Raw genomic sequence first — 14,899 nt, 5'->3', positions numbered from 1 at the left:
ATCTCTAACGTTGCTTTTGTTTGACTGACAGGGATCCTGCTCAGCTGCAGATCCTTCACAACCAAGTTCTCCTGGAGCAGCAGCAGGACGGCGAGCCCCCGACTCAAACCCACAATCAGCCTTCACTCCAGGTTAAGCCAGCAGAAGCTTGTGAGGGTCCGCCCTGGTCCCACAGAGAAAACCGTGATTCCCATGCGCCCTATCGTAACACCACCTCGCAGATGACACCTAAATCTACACCTGCACCTGCGATCAACATTGCTGCACCTCCATCCATCTCCTCCCTGGTGACGTCCCCTCCACCTATCCCACGCTTAGGCGCAACCCCACCTGTCAATGCAGCACCTTTGACCCAGATGAACACCATCCACGCCTCCCATCTCAATCTGTCTGCAGCGGTTCTAGCCAGAAGTGCACCGACCCCACAATTCTTCCCCCAGCCGGCGTCCAACGCCAGTCCGAGCTCAAGAGATCCAACGCCGGCCTCCCAACAGCACATCGTGTCCCCAGCCGCCCTGCTGAGAAGCACCCACGCCTCTCTCATGAACCTGACCCCGACCTCGCAGACCTTCAACTACGCCCGCCCTAAAGAGTTCATCACTGCTCAGACCGTCAGGAGTCTCTCGCCAACACAATCCCCTGTCCCGCTTCTCCATGAGCTCGCAGCTGAGCTCAACTCCACGGCGGCCAGCTCGCCAACGCTCCCGCCATTCTCTCCCCCGGTTAGAACCTTCCACACAAGAGTGCTGCAATCCCCCACCAGTCCGCCGTCACTCGTATCCTCACCCACGCCGGGCTTTAGCAGCGCCTACACCTTCAGGGCCCAATCGCCTCCCCAGGCCTCCTCACCCACCTCCAGCAGCTCCACCCCAAGCCCCATCCAGAACCCAGTGGCTTTCCTGAGCTCCATCCTGCCTTCCCTGACCTCGTTTCAGCCCACAAACTCCATGGGCCTTCCCAGAGGAGCTCCTTTAGGGTACTTGACATCTCATTGCACGACTGGCCAGGCTGTGTTCTAAAACATTCATTTTCTCTTCCCAGGTTGAACAAGAAGGTACCGAAGACGCGTCTTCCGACGACTGAGAGCATTCGTGAGAGCAAAGAAGCTCTTCTTCATGATATTGAGAAAAAACTGCAAAGTAAAGATGATCTTCCCCTTTTTGCCCACCAACAGGTACAAACATTTGAACGGGTACGTCTCACTATAAGAAGTCACTAATATCAACTAACCAGAAGTTTTTAACAGCTACTGGGACATGAAACATATCCATTTAGTCAACTTAAGTCACATTTTGTGTTCTTTTAATCGGTAAGATGCAGTTTTGTCGATAGAAGGTTGGGTTAGTTCAGGGGTCAGCAAACCAAAATGTTGAAAGAGCCATATTGAACCAAAAATACACAAAAAAAATTATTCTGGAGCCGCAAAAAATTAAAAGCCTTATATAATTCTTATGGTGAAGGCAACACATGGTGTATGTGTTTAAATTAGCTATTAACTATCAAAATGACTATGTTTCACAGGCTGACGCAAATCTTTGTTGATAGAAATGTTGAAATGTAATATTTATTCTACACATTTTTGTAACATTGGCAAATTTTAGTAAAACGGAAGCGTCTCTGAGGGTGAGATCACTCCTGGAAATTTCAGGGTTAGAATGGCCAAAGGTATAGATGTGTTCGTCTAAGTTAAAGGAAACAGCAGGCCGTCTTCTTCTAATGGATTTATTACTATCTTTGGCAAGCTAGGTAATGTTTGCTGTGGTCTATAATGACATGTCACACAAACAACTATCAGACATGCAGCCAATATTACATACAGATAATGTGTCATGAGACATGCAAATATAAATTAAATACAGTGAGGACATAAGTAAAGGAAATTAAATGAGCTCAAATATACCTACAAACGAGGCATAATGATACAATATGTACATACAGCTAGCCTAAATAGCATGTTAGCATTGATTAGCTTGCAGTCATGCAGTGACCAAATATGCCTGATTAGCACTCCACACAAGTCAATAACATCAAAAAAGCTCACGTTTGTGCATTCACACACAGCATGAAACGTTTGTTGGACAAAATGAGACAAATAATGAGTGGCATAAAACACGTCTTACTGTGGCAGCTTCTAAGAAAGTTGTGTACGTAAAATAGTGTTGTGTCGTTCGCGAACGATTCGTTCAAAAGAACGAATCTTTTGAGCGATTGTACTGAACCGAATCACTTCATGAACTGATTCGTTCCTTTCTCAGTTCAGTTGAGCTCCGCCACGACCATGCCGGTATGAGTGGAACTGGCGCATTCTGTGACTCACTGAACCCTCGACGTCGGCGAACGACGCAGCCAATGAGAGGGCGGGGGGAGGGACTGAGCGAACGATTCGTTCACCGCGGATTAACGACATGAATCACTTAGTGAACGACAACGATCTCGCTCTCTGCTCTGCGGGGGCGGGGGGTAAAGTGTAGGGCAGGCTGTTTTGAGAAGATTTAAAATAAAAATAATAACTAATGTATGTACACATACATAGGCTATTATTTACACAGTTATTGTAACAAAAATAAATTTCTCCTTGGGGATCAATTCTGATTCATATTATTATTATTATTATTATTATTATTATTATTATTATTATTATTATCCATTCTACTGCAACTGTTGTTGTTGATGTTGTTTAGTAGCTATCATCATCATTATAATAATGCTGATTTGCAATTAAACTGTACTGCTGCTGCAGAAGTGATTCGGTTCACGTACTGAACTGCGGCCACAGTGTGGTGCTGTGTCAGTCACTGATTCTAGTGATTCGTACAGTCAAAAGAACTGCAGAAGTGATTCGGTTCACGTACTGAACTGCGGCCACAGTGTGGCGCTGTGTCAGTCACTGATTCTAGTGATTCGTACAGTCAAAAGGACTGCAGAAGTGATTCGGTTCACGTACTGAACTGCGGCCACAGTGTGGTGCTGTGTCAGTCACTGATTCTAGTGATTCGTACAGTCAAAAGAACTGCAGAAGTGATTCGGTTCACGTACTGAACTGCGGCCACAGTGTGGCGCTGTGTCAGTCACTGATTCTAGTGATTCGTACAGTCAAAAGGACTGCAGAAGTGATTCGGTTCATGTACTGAACTGCGGCCACAGTGTGGTGCTGTGTCAGTCACTGATTCTAGTGATTCGTACAGTCAAAAGAACTGCAGAAGTGATTCGGTTCACGTACTGAACTGCGGCCACAGTGTAGTGCTGTGTCAGTCACTGATTCTAGTGATTCAGTACAGTCAAAAGAACTGCCGATCCCATGAAAACAAGCCACATGAAAACAAACACACGTCCCCGTTATCTCAACACATAAAGTTATGAGAGTAGACTACTAGTCTACTAGCAGTCTACTGGCGGGGGGTAAAGTGTAGGGCAGGCTGTTTTGAGAAGATTTAAAATAAAAATAATAACTAATGTATGTACACACTCTTAGGCTATTATTTACACAGTTATTGTAACAAAAATACATTTCTCCTTGGGGATCAATTCTGATTCATATTATTATTATTGTTATTATTATTATTATTATTATCCCTTCTACTGCAACTGTTGTTGTTGTTAGATTAACGCAAGTCCCTACGCAGTGCGTGGGGGACTCGCGTTCACCCTATTTGCTGCTTCACCCGCGAATGTCTGCACTGTACTGTACTACGTACTGTACTAAGGGGCGCCCCCTTAGTGTTGTGTCGTTCGCGAACGTGATTCAGGGAGGGGCGGTAGTGTTGTGTGGGCGCCTATTTGCTGCTTCTCCCGCGAATGTCTGCACTGTACTGTACTACGCAACCCCCCCCCCCCCCCTCCCCCTCCTATTTTTTTTGGTTTTTTTTTGGGGGGGGGGATTCGGTGAACAAATTTTTTGAACGAATCATTTTAAGGAACTGATTCTAGTGATTCAGTACAGTCAAAAGAACTGCCGATCCCATCACTAACGTAAAAAAACTACGGTGTGTTCAAGGACCGCAGAAATTAGTAGGACAAAACGGCTCTCGTCAAATCCTCTCATCAGTGTAACATGGTTAAAGGCCTACTGAAATGGATTTTTTTTATTTAAACGGGCATAGCAGATCCATTCTATGTGTCATACTTGATCATTTCGCGACATTGCTATATTTTTGCTGAAAGGATTTAGTATAGAACGACAACAGTAAAGTTCGCAACTTTTGGTCGCTGATAAAAAAAAGCTTTGCCTATACCGGAAGTAGCGTGACGTCACAGGAGGAAGGATTCCTCACAATTCCCCGTTGTTTACAATGGAGCGAGAGAGATTCGGACCGAGAAAGCCACGATTACCCCATTAATTTGAGCGAGGATGAAAGATTTGTGGATGAGGAACGTTAGAGTGAAGGACTAGAGAGGCAGTGCAGGGTGTATCTTTTTTCGCTCTGACCGTAACTTAGGTACAAGGTCTCATTGGATTCCACACACTCTCCTTTTTCTATTGTGGGTCACGGATTTGTATTTTAAACCACCTCGGATACTATATCCTCTTGAAAATGAGAGTCGAGAATGCGAAATGGACATTCACAGTGACTTTTATCTCCACGACAATACATCGTTGACGCACTTTAGCTACGGAGCTAACGTGATAGCATCGGGCTCAAATGCAGATAGAAACAAAATTTTTAAAAACCCTGACTGGAAGGATAGACAGAAGATCAACAATACTATTAAACCATGAACATGTAAATACACGGTTAATAATTTCCAGCTTGGCGAAGCTTAACAATTGAAGCTAACTTAGCTACGGAGCTAACGTGACAGCATCAGGCTCAAATGCAGATAGAAACAAAATTTTAAAAAACCCTGACTGGAAGGATAGACAGAAGATCAACAATACTATTAAACCATGAACATGTAAATACACGGTTAATAATTTCCAGCTTGGCGAAGCTTAACAATTGAAACTAACTACGGAGAGGCGGCGGGCGTTGTAGCTTTCGACGACACCCCGGCCGCCATCAGAGTCGGCAAGAAACATATATTTCCCCAAAGTTACGTACGTGACATGCACATAGCGACACGCACGTACGGGCAAGCGATCAAATGTTTGGAAGCCAAAACTGTACTCACGGTAGTGCGTCTGCTATCCAGCTCAAACACAACACAACCTCCTGATTGTGTTGCTGTAGTCCGCCGCTAATACACCGATCGCACCTACAACTTTCTTATTTGCAGTCTCCATTATCCATTAAACAAATTGCAAAAGATTCACCAACACAGATGTCCAGAATACTGTGGAATTGTTCGATGAAAACAGAGCAGTTTGTATGGTGACACATTGGGTACGAATACTTCCGTTGCCGTCGTGACGTCACGCGCATACGTCATCATACATAGACGTTTCCAACCGGAAGTTTAGCGGGAAATTTAAAATTGCACTTTATAAGTTAACCCGGCCGTATTGGCATGTGTTGCAATGTTAAGATTTCATCATTGATATATAAACTATCAGACTGCATGGTCGGTAGTAGTGGGTTTCAGTAGGCCTTTAATATAAACAGAGTGATTTCTAACTATTAGGAAGGTCTGTGTCATGTTTGCTGTCTTACAGAAACAATATTAAAACAACATTTATATTTTTTTCCACCATCTTTTCCATTTTCATACATTTTTGAAAAAGCTCCAGGAAGCCACTAGGGCGGCGCTAAAGAGCCGTATGCGGCTCGAGAGCCGCAGGTTGCCGACCCCCGGGTTAGTTCAATAAAGCAGTTTTAGATTTTTGGGCATGCAGACTTTGGTAGAAGCATGCCAAAATTCCCACACAATAATTGTTAAGAGACAGGAAGTGTTTCTTGTGTCAAGCTTTCACATGGCAATTAATTACAAGCAGCGGCTGAACGTGATGCAGGTGTGCGGGGCAGGGCCGCGCCTAACTAAATTGTTGCCCTGAGCAAAATTGTATCTTAAGATCCCCCGCCATAAGAAAATGTTCTACAATTAATGTGAGACGATTTTTATACTTTTTAAATCAAAGTTGAATAGAATTTGATGCATGTTTTGTCCTCTAAAAATTTTTCAATAATATTTATTTATTAGTGCAAAAATCATATAAAACATAAAGTTGCGTGTGTTCATGGCCCATCTGCGGCCAGGATTCGATTCCAGGACACCTGCACGTGTGCCATCCCTGACAATGGAAAATATTGGGGAAATGTGTTATTATATTCCTATCAATGGCGGAGCGGTAAATGGATTAGGAATATGTGTGCCGTAAAATTTCATACAAAGAGCCCTGGCATTCATTAATTAACATTTTACATAAAGAGGCTGTAATTTCTGCCAAAGGTGCATCATTGAGCAAAGGCTGTAAATACTTACGTACTTGTGATTTATTTTTTTTTTTTTCTTCAATAAATTTGCAAAAAATGTTGAAACAACCTTTTCACGTTGTTGTTATGTGGTATTTTCTGTAGAATTTTTAGACCAAAAATGAATTTGAATAATTTGCACATTAACACTAGGTCATTATTATCCATTTTCTACCGCTTGTCCCTTTTGGGGTCGCGGGGGGTACTGGCGTCTATCTCAGCTGCACTCGGGTGGGAGGCGGGGTACACCCTGGACAAGTCGCCATCTCATCACAGGGCCAACACAGATAGACACTAGGGACAATTTAGTGTTGCCAATCAACCTATCCCCAGGTGCATGTCTTTGGAGGTGGGAGGAAGCCGGAGTAGAACCCATGCAGTCACGGGTAGAACATGCAATGAATGCACTGATTCATTTTGTATCTTGTACCTTTACTGTACTGATATTGGACAAACCGTGACCTTAATACTGAGGTACGTACCGAAGGATGTCATACCGTTAAACTCCTAATATATTATTATTGTAAAAAAAACTTCCTGTTATACCTGACTGTAACTAGGAAATAAGACACAGTAACACATCCTCGTCCTTTAGGTGTACAGTACCAGCATCATGCCCTCCCCTTTCCTGATTATCAGTCATTGTGTGTCCATGTAGTGTAACAACAATGCATGGAAATAACATTCATCAGCTTATCTCTGCGCTTCTCCATCAGTTAGTTTGTGTGTCTTTGTGGGCGTTCATCTTCCATCATCCCTATCCTCTCGTAGAAGCTGAGTAATGAGGGGAAAACAGCCCGCAGACGCCTTGTTGGACCAAACATTCCAGCTACTGTCATTAACTATGATGAGGTACAAGGATCTTCACATTACAAGCACGGTTTCAGGATGCTATTAAATCAAGATGATCACTTTTCCATATGCAGTGGCAGTCAAATATTGGACACTGTACATGCATCCAGTTACTGTCGATGTAATATGCAGGAATTCAAGCATCTGTTGACTAATATATAACTTGCACGAGGAGATATTTCAGGTTGCTCATGAAATGTAACTCTTCACTGTTCGGTGTCCTCTGCAGTGGACATTTGATTGATTTATTTTATCAGAGTTTTGCAAAGAAAATGTCCATTGCATTGGACGCCACTTTTCAAGAACATGGTATTGTTTAACATGTTTTTAGAAAGTAAAAGTGAAAAGTTTATCCTCATTTATTCCAATTCGGTAATCTGATGAATCAGTTATTCAAGCAAAATAAATTTCAATAGTTAAAATAGGTGTTTGAATTTCCAATTGTTACGACATATTTTATATTATATCTGGTCTCTGTTTTACCCTCACATCTTTTTTGTTGTTGCTTTTTTAGCATTTTGCAATGAAGTGGAAATAAGTCGCCATATGCATTCTAAAGTAGAGTGACTTTAATAACACTGCTCGGTATTATCAATGCATGCATGTTTGATGTGTGATGTGCACCTTAACACTAGGTCAATATTTCCAACAGCCAAAATATGTATTAAATTCACTTGCAATTAAAATGTGGCCCTTGGCACTATGTAAAAAGTTAAATAAATTCACTAAGAATTAGATACAATTTACTAAATGTTACGCTAATTTTCTTTGTCACATTTAACACAAAGCGTCCTCTACAGTGGAAGTTTTTGTTCTGCATAGGGGTGTCCTGAACCAATGTTGATATCAGATATCGGTCCGATATCAGCAAGTATCATATTGAATTGACTTGTATGTAAAATCTCCCAAATTTTCGAACATCCCACACTACAAAATAATACAAGTATGATTTGTAAGGATATCGTATCAGAAAAGGGTTGTATCAGCCAATACTCAAGGCTCTAATATCAAAAGTGTAAAAGTTGTATCTGGACGCCCCTAGTTTTGCATAACAGGGCTATTTTTTTCTAAAAGACAGACCAAAATAAATGTCCACTGCAGAGGACGTTGGTTCTCAAGATATATTGACCTACATTGGATGGTTTTCTGAGTCTTTAACGGACAAAATGTAAATTTTTCTGAATGCGCCCCTCAGTGGAAAAAACCTTGGGACACCCCTGATGTTGACTTCTTCCTTTTCCCAGGAGTACAAAGTTTCCAATTTTGAGCAGAGATTAATGAGCGAGATCGAGTTCCGCTTAGAGCGAACGCCCGTGGAGGAGTCGGACGACGAGGTGCAACATGACGACGTCCCCTCCGGGAAATGCATCGCGCCCATCTTTGACAAGAAACTGAAGAACTTCAAAGCCATGGAGGGCGTGCCTGTCACTTTCTCCTGTAAAGTTGTTGGCATCCCCATTCCAAAGGTGAGGCGTCCAGCTGGGACAACACAATATCTTCTTTGTATTTATTCATCATTTGTCACCAGGTGTACTGGTTCAAGGACGGCAAGCAGATTTTGAGGAATAATGTCCATTACAAGAAGATAAGAGAAGGTGATGGTACGTGTGCTTTACACATAGAGTCTACAATCGCTGACGATGACGGAAACTACACCATAATGGCAGCAAATCCACAGGTAACAACCCCGCACAGAATTATACGTCTTCATGTTTGCATCCTTCTGGACAAGGACTGATTTTTTAACCATTTGAAGGGACGAATCAGCTGTTCGGGTCATTTGATAGTCCAAACAGGACCACCCCGAAGTCGCCTGACCCCCATTAACTCTCAGAGGTGAGCAGGAATGAGCATAATTCAAGTTGAAATAAAGTAAAATCCCTCCTTGAACCATACATTTAGTTGCCGTCTTTTATGTGGTAACACTAGTGGCCAAAATATTAACTATACTAGTTAAATAAACCCTCTGCCTTGTTTCTAATGAATACTTAAGTCTACTATGCTACTGTATTTTAATGTTTGTCATTGTGATGGTACTTGGTGAAAAAAGTTTGAGAACTACTGGTATAGACTATAACATAACATAGCAGCAATGACAGTATTTTTGTTTATTAATTTTTTTTATTGTTATTTTTTTAATTATTAAATCCAACAAAATAATACAATTTCAATTCCAAAACCAAACCCGGCCCAGCAACATTCAGAATAGCAATCAACAGAGCAATTGGAGGACACACAAACATGACACAAAATCATTCAAAAGTAGTCAAACAAAAATGAATAATATCAACAACAGTATCAATATTAATACGAATTCCAACATAGCAGTGATTAGAAATCCCTCATTTACATTATCATCACAGCCATTTATAAAACATAAAATAAAAACATAAAAAAATGAACAATAGTGTCACAGTGGCTTACACTTGCATCCATCCATCCATTTACTACCGCCTGCTTCGTTCGGGGTCGCGGGGATGCTGGAGCCTATCTCAGCTGCTTCGGGCGGAAGGCGGGGTACACCCTGGACAAGTCGCCACCTCATCACAGGGCCAACACAGATAGACAGACAACATTCACACTCACATTCACACACTTACACTTGCATCGCATCTCATAAGCTTGACAACACATTGTGTCCAATATTTTCCACAAAGATAAATTGAGTCATATTTTAGGTTCATTTAATAGTTCAAACAAATTTAAATACTGGATCCCATATTCTAATATATGACTCATTATTATCTAAACTAAATTCTGTTTTTTCTACTGATATCATCTCCATAGCTTGTGTATACCAGTCAGTATGAGTTGGGTTTTTATTTTTGGATGACATTCTGGTATTTAATTGTTATACTTGACTTGAGCTGCTATTCTATATTTTTTTAACCGGTATACTTTATCCATATTCCATAATGGGACTTTTTTATAAACAATTGGTTACTTTTTTAATTTTTATTTATTGATTATTATCATAATTGTTCATTGTTTCCCATGGCAATACAATCTATTTGTGGCATTGGCACATGCTCTAATTTGCATAAATGGCCATGATGCATGTGCAAAAAGGTGCAAAAATGCACTTTCTTCAATTGCTTCTTTTTGGGTCTCTTTACATTAGAAGTTTGTTCATGCTTTTACGTGTGTGGGTGGGGGCGTGTCTTTGGGGACACCCGCTGCTTGTTGTAAAGAGCAATAAGTGCTTTCATGTTGGTCCCCAGAAGTGTCCAATCGGTTGTATTCACCTGACGTCTCGTCTGGCTCATTAAATACGCAAGACTCCAAGTGGCGGGCCAGGGAGCATCCGTTGTCGTAGCGTTCTCTTAGAAAAATGCCCTATGCTTGCGTTGTTTTAGGCTGTTGGAACTGTTTAAGTCGTGAAAAGGATGAAAGTTTCTTCAGAGTTTCTCGAGAGGTAAGGGAGCAAAGTGGAAGAATGCAAGAGTGTGCAGTGATCACTTCGTTAAAGGTCTGTTTGATATACTTTTAACGTTTTGTCATTTCCCATTAAAGTATTATCTTAATATCTTTTATCTTGTTTCTGAGTTTTTAAAAGGCATTCTTGCTACAAGTGTTTCAAAAAGCCCCAACTCGGCGAGTCTAAATAAAAGAAAGCAAATGTGAGCAAAACCTAAAAGAGTTCAGCTTTTACCAAAGGCAGCCACCTTACTCCAGCAAAAACGATGCATATTTATCCGGGAGAGTCTTGATACCAATTTCCTTGACCCAGCCACACACAAAGAAGTTTTTATCGTGTAGAATGATGTCTGCAGCACAAGATAGTTCCACATGTCTGGGAACACGACCGACAGATAATCCTTGATATCACTCGACAAATCTTTCTTTGATAACGTATAGAGATAGATTCCATTGCATAGTTTGAATTGTTGCCCGTATTTGCTTTTAGTGGAAAGATCTAGGCCCCTAGTTCGCACTCTGTTGTTGGTTTGGTGGTTTTGTTTACTTCTGTTCAAAAGTTATGTGACAGAATACAACCTATTGGACCACAAAATGTCAGTGGATTTTTTGCTGGATACTTTTTTGAAAAAGACAATCTAAACAGGTCTGATGAGTGCTAAATTGGCAAATGGACACGTGCCGATCCTAATCATGGGATCGGATCGGCGCCAACTTTTGCCTTTTTTATTTGATCGTCTGAAGATCTTTACCACAACTATGTTCCAGTGTTTACGTGGCTAATGACACTTTAATAATATATATATTTTTTAATAACAGGCTTGTTTTTACTATGTTATTTACTATTACTATAGCGTGTGGGCTGATTTGAGTGGGAATGGACCCACAGATGGTTATTCGTCCAATGAAGGACCCGCATATTTGACTCATTTCTCATTTTCAGGGTACGATCTCGCATCCAGGAAGTTGAAGGGGAGAAAACCCAGGAGCATATTTTCCGACCTCACTTCCTCCAGGCTCCATCAGACACGACGGTACACGAGGGGAGGGTCTGCAGACTCGACTGTAAGGTAGGTAACGAGTTCTGAGCATCATTTTTACATAATAGCAACACAATCCATCCTAAAATTGGTCTTCATCTGTCTTCAAGGTGAGTGGCCTGCCCAACCCTGAGCTCATGTGGTTGGTGAACGGTAGGCCCATCTATCCAGACCTCTACCACAAGATGCTGGTGCGGGAAAACGGCATCCACTCCTTGGTCATTGACCCCCTGACACAGAATGACGCTGGCACCTACACCTGCATTGCAAGCAACAAAGCAGGGCAGGCCTCGTTCAATCTAGAGCTCCAAGTTGTGGGTGAGCAGATGCGAACAATGTCCGCTGGAGTGGTGAAAAACCACATAAAAGCATTACTATGATCATTGTTTCCTGAATGTTAGCGGTATATCAATGATAATATGTATTTTTTTTGCAGAAAAACAGATGAAACAACCTCCTCAGTTTGTGGAGAAGCTGCAAAACGTGGGGATCCCCGAGGGGAGCCCCGTTAGGCTCGAGTGTCGGGTGAAGGGCATGCCACAACCCATTATTTTCTGGAAAAAGGACAATGACACCATACCCAAAACAAAGAGCAGAATGAGGTCAGTGACAGAGCCGAAGCTCCAAACAGGAGCAGAAATCTACTTTTTGTTTTACCTGCAAATCCAAAGAATGAATGTCTATAGTTCCCCAAAAAAGTCAAAATATCAAATCAAATCAAACTTTATTCATAAAGCCCTTTTCATACACAGGCAAGTGGCAAACGCAAAGTGAAGGGAAAAAAACTGAAGAAAACACATACACACACACACACACAGCACTATTGACAACAACAAAACAAAAACAAAAAATGACAAGGCACTGAGGATTTGAGGAAAACGCCACCTTTCTGGCGTCCACACTGGAGAATAACTGAAATTAACACAATTTAGAAAATAGTATAAAACATATGATAAAATATATGTAAAAATTAAATAGAAATAATGCATTAATAAGTTAATGAAAACGTAACCTTCGAGAGAATAGTAGTAATATTAATAATTAAGATAGAAAACAACACAGTAAATAATTAAAAACATAAGAGTTTAACATGATCAGTAAAAAGCCTGATTAAAAATGTGTCTTTAGCCTTAATATCAAAATGTCAACTGTCTCTGCAGTCCTGACCTTCTCGTATTTAGTAAAGTTTGGGGCCAGAGCATCTCAGGATCCGCCAGAGTTTGTACGGTAAGAGCAGGTCCGATAGATAAGAAGGCGCAAGGCCATTAAGACATTTAAAAAACAATAATAGATCTTTAAAATCGACTCTGAAGCAAACGAGGAGCCGACTTTAAAATTGGTGCCATTTGGTCCTCATCAGCTGGGTGCTAAATAAGCCAAAGTTTACCCTGACATCAATTGGGTTGTTGGGGCGGCGTGGTTCGATCCCCGCTAGTCACTGCCGTTGTGTCCTAGCAATGTTGTCTGGTTGAAAGCCGATATCCACTGATACAGTCGGTCCGGATTTTTAGTTTGTAGCATATGGAATTTTTAAGTTTCCGACTTTTCTAAACTCAAAGGCGATTCAGCAGCACAACTCTAGTAGTTAGTGTTAGCTCCCGATAGTACCCTGAGGTGCTGTTAGTAAAGCGCTGTGTCACTACACCAGAAAAGTAGTTCCTCTATGTTAGCTCTATAATAGCAAAGTCGCTATATCTTGGTTAATATGCAGGTCACAACATGTTAATAGAGCGTTGTTGGCTTTTTTGGGGTATTATTTTTCAGGAAGAAATAGCAGAATCCCTATTACCTGCATTGTTAGCTGCCTCATGCTAGCAGTTTTTTACTATCTGGAATGCCCATACAAGGAAAAGATGTGTTCTTTATTCAAATAAAGATTGTGGCTGACTAACTTTTTTTTTTAAGTGCATTTTTCCTTTAAATACCAAGTTTTTGCCATTTGTTGGTGGTCTAGAAATATAACTTTGGCAAATAGCGGGGTTGTATTGTACAACATTTGCATGTATCCTTTTATCAATTGGATCAATCAGCCCATCCACCAATCCATTTTCTACCGCTTATCCTCATTAGGATCTAATGGTACGCTGGAACCTATCCCAGCTGACTTAAGGCAAGAGGCGGGGTACTCTCTAGACTGGTCGCCAGCCAATTGCAGAGCACAGTCAGTCAACAGTTAGCCAGATCAAACAGCTCCAAAAGGTTTCAAATCCTTATCGAATACAAATATATCTACAAAAACTAAATGTTCATTTTTATATTTGTATGTGTTACAGTTTGTGGAAAAATACTAAGACTTCTAAATAATTTTGTTTAATTCTCATTAAAGAAAAAAACTAACCAATCAACAAAACAAATATTTCCAGAATTACTAAGCGAGCTTTAGAAAGTTTCTAGAAAACGTTTTCAATTATTACACCTCTTTCTGATTAAGCACACAGTAAAATCTCTTCAAATGGGATCAAATCTTACAAAGCCATTAAAATAATAGATGTGAGGACCTTAAGAAATGTTGGAACTCTTACTAAAATGTAATGTTTAAAATATCAAAAACAATTTCCAACGTTGTTATCAATTCAGGATGGCTTATACAGTCGTCCCTTGTTAATTGGTTCCGGATATGACCGCAATAAAGGAATTTCCTGGAAATATAGGCATTAATAAATATAAATGAAATATTTTGATTGATAGAGCATACTAAACCTGTTTATTACTACCTTCTAAATAAAAATGTCAACATAATGAGATCACTCTCGGCATGAAATAACACCCTTTATTCACCTTTACACTCCTTTAATCCAATACAGTAATGCTGCCTGAGTCTGAGCCAATCAGTGGCCACGATACAGATTTGTTTGGTATCATCTAGTGGCCAACACTACAGTAGTATTGATATATATATATTTGTTTATTTAGCCATTTTTTGCTTAAAACTGCTTAATTTAGGACAAAAAATGTGTAAAATGTTTTGAAAGAATAAAAAATATCACAAAATCTTTCCAGTATATTTGAAGTGCGATGTGGCGAGGGGACGACTGTAATAATTAGGTTGATGTTAATTGTGTGTCATATTTCATAATGTTTTGTAAAACTGGCAAACCAACATGTGTCATAACTGAATTCCCAACCACTGTGCTGCGGCACATTTGTGTGACAATAACAATGAAACGCTCTTCCACTAGATGGCAGAAGGTGCATTGTTAACTTGCAAATACTTTTTGCTTGGTGGTGTTCAATCATAGCTCT

At 40.7% G+C, this 14,899-nt stretch overlaps 1 protein-coding gene across 3 annotated transcripts in view; it reads left to right on the top strand.

Annotated features, from left to right (window-relative positions):
- LOC133657420 (myopalladin-like) overlaps positions 1-14,899 on the top strand; it is a 29,604-nt gene that overhangs the window by 13,613 nt on the left and 1,092 nt on the right. For all 3 annotated transcript variants that reach the window (XM_062058731.1, XM_062058732.1, XM_062058733.1), the window contains 9 exons: positions 32-976; positions 1,042-1,174; positions 7,119-7,199; positions 8,444-8,665; positions 8,728-8,877; positions 8,956-9,035; positions 11,560-11,686; positions 11,767-11,974; positions 12,093-12,258. In XM_062058731.1, coding sequence (XP_061914715.1) covers positions 32-976; positions 1,042-1,174; positions 7,119-7,199; positions 8,444-8,665; positions 8,728-8,877; positions 8,956-9,035; positions 11,560-11,686; positions 11,767-11,974; positions 12,093-12,258 — 2,112 coding nt within the window. The remainder of the gene's footprint in view (positions 1-31; positions 977-1,041; positions 1,175-7,118; positions 7,200-8,443; positions 8,666-8,727; positions 8,878-8,955; positions 9,036-11,559; positions 11,687-11,766; positions 11,975-12,092; positions 12,259-14,899) is intronic.

The sequence above is a fragment of the Entelurus aequoreus genome, linkage group LG09 (genome assembly GCF_033978785.1).
Source record: "Entelurus aequoreus isolate RoL-2023_Sb linkage group LG09, RoL_Eaeq_v1.1, whole genome shotgun sequence".
In the NCBI taxonomy this organism is placed as follows: Eukaryota; Metazoa; Chordata; class Actinopteri; order Syngnathiformes; family Syngnathidae; genus Entelurus; species Entelurus aequoreus.
The sequence above is the reverse complement of the archived record's forward strand: the minus strand, read 5'-3'. Positions and strand labels throughout refer to the sequence as shown.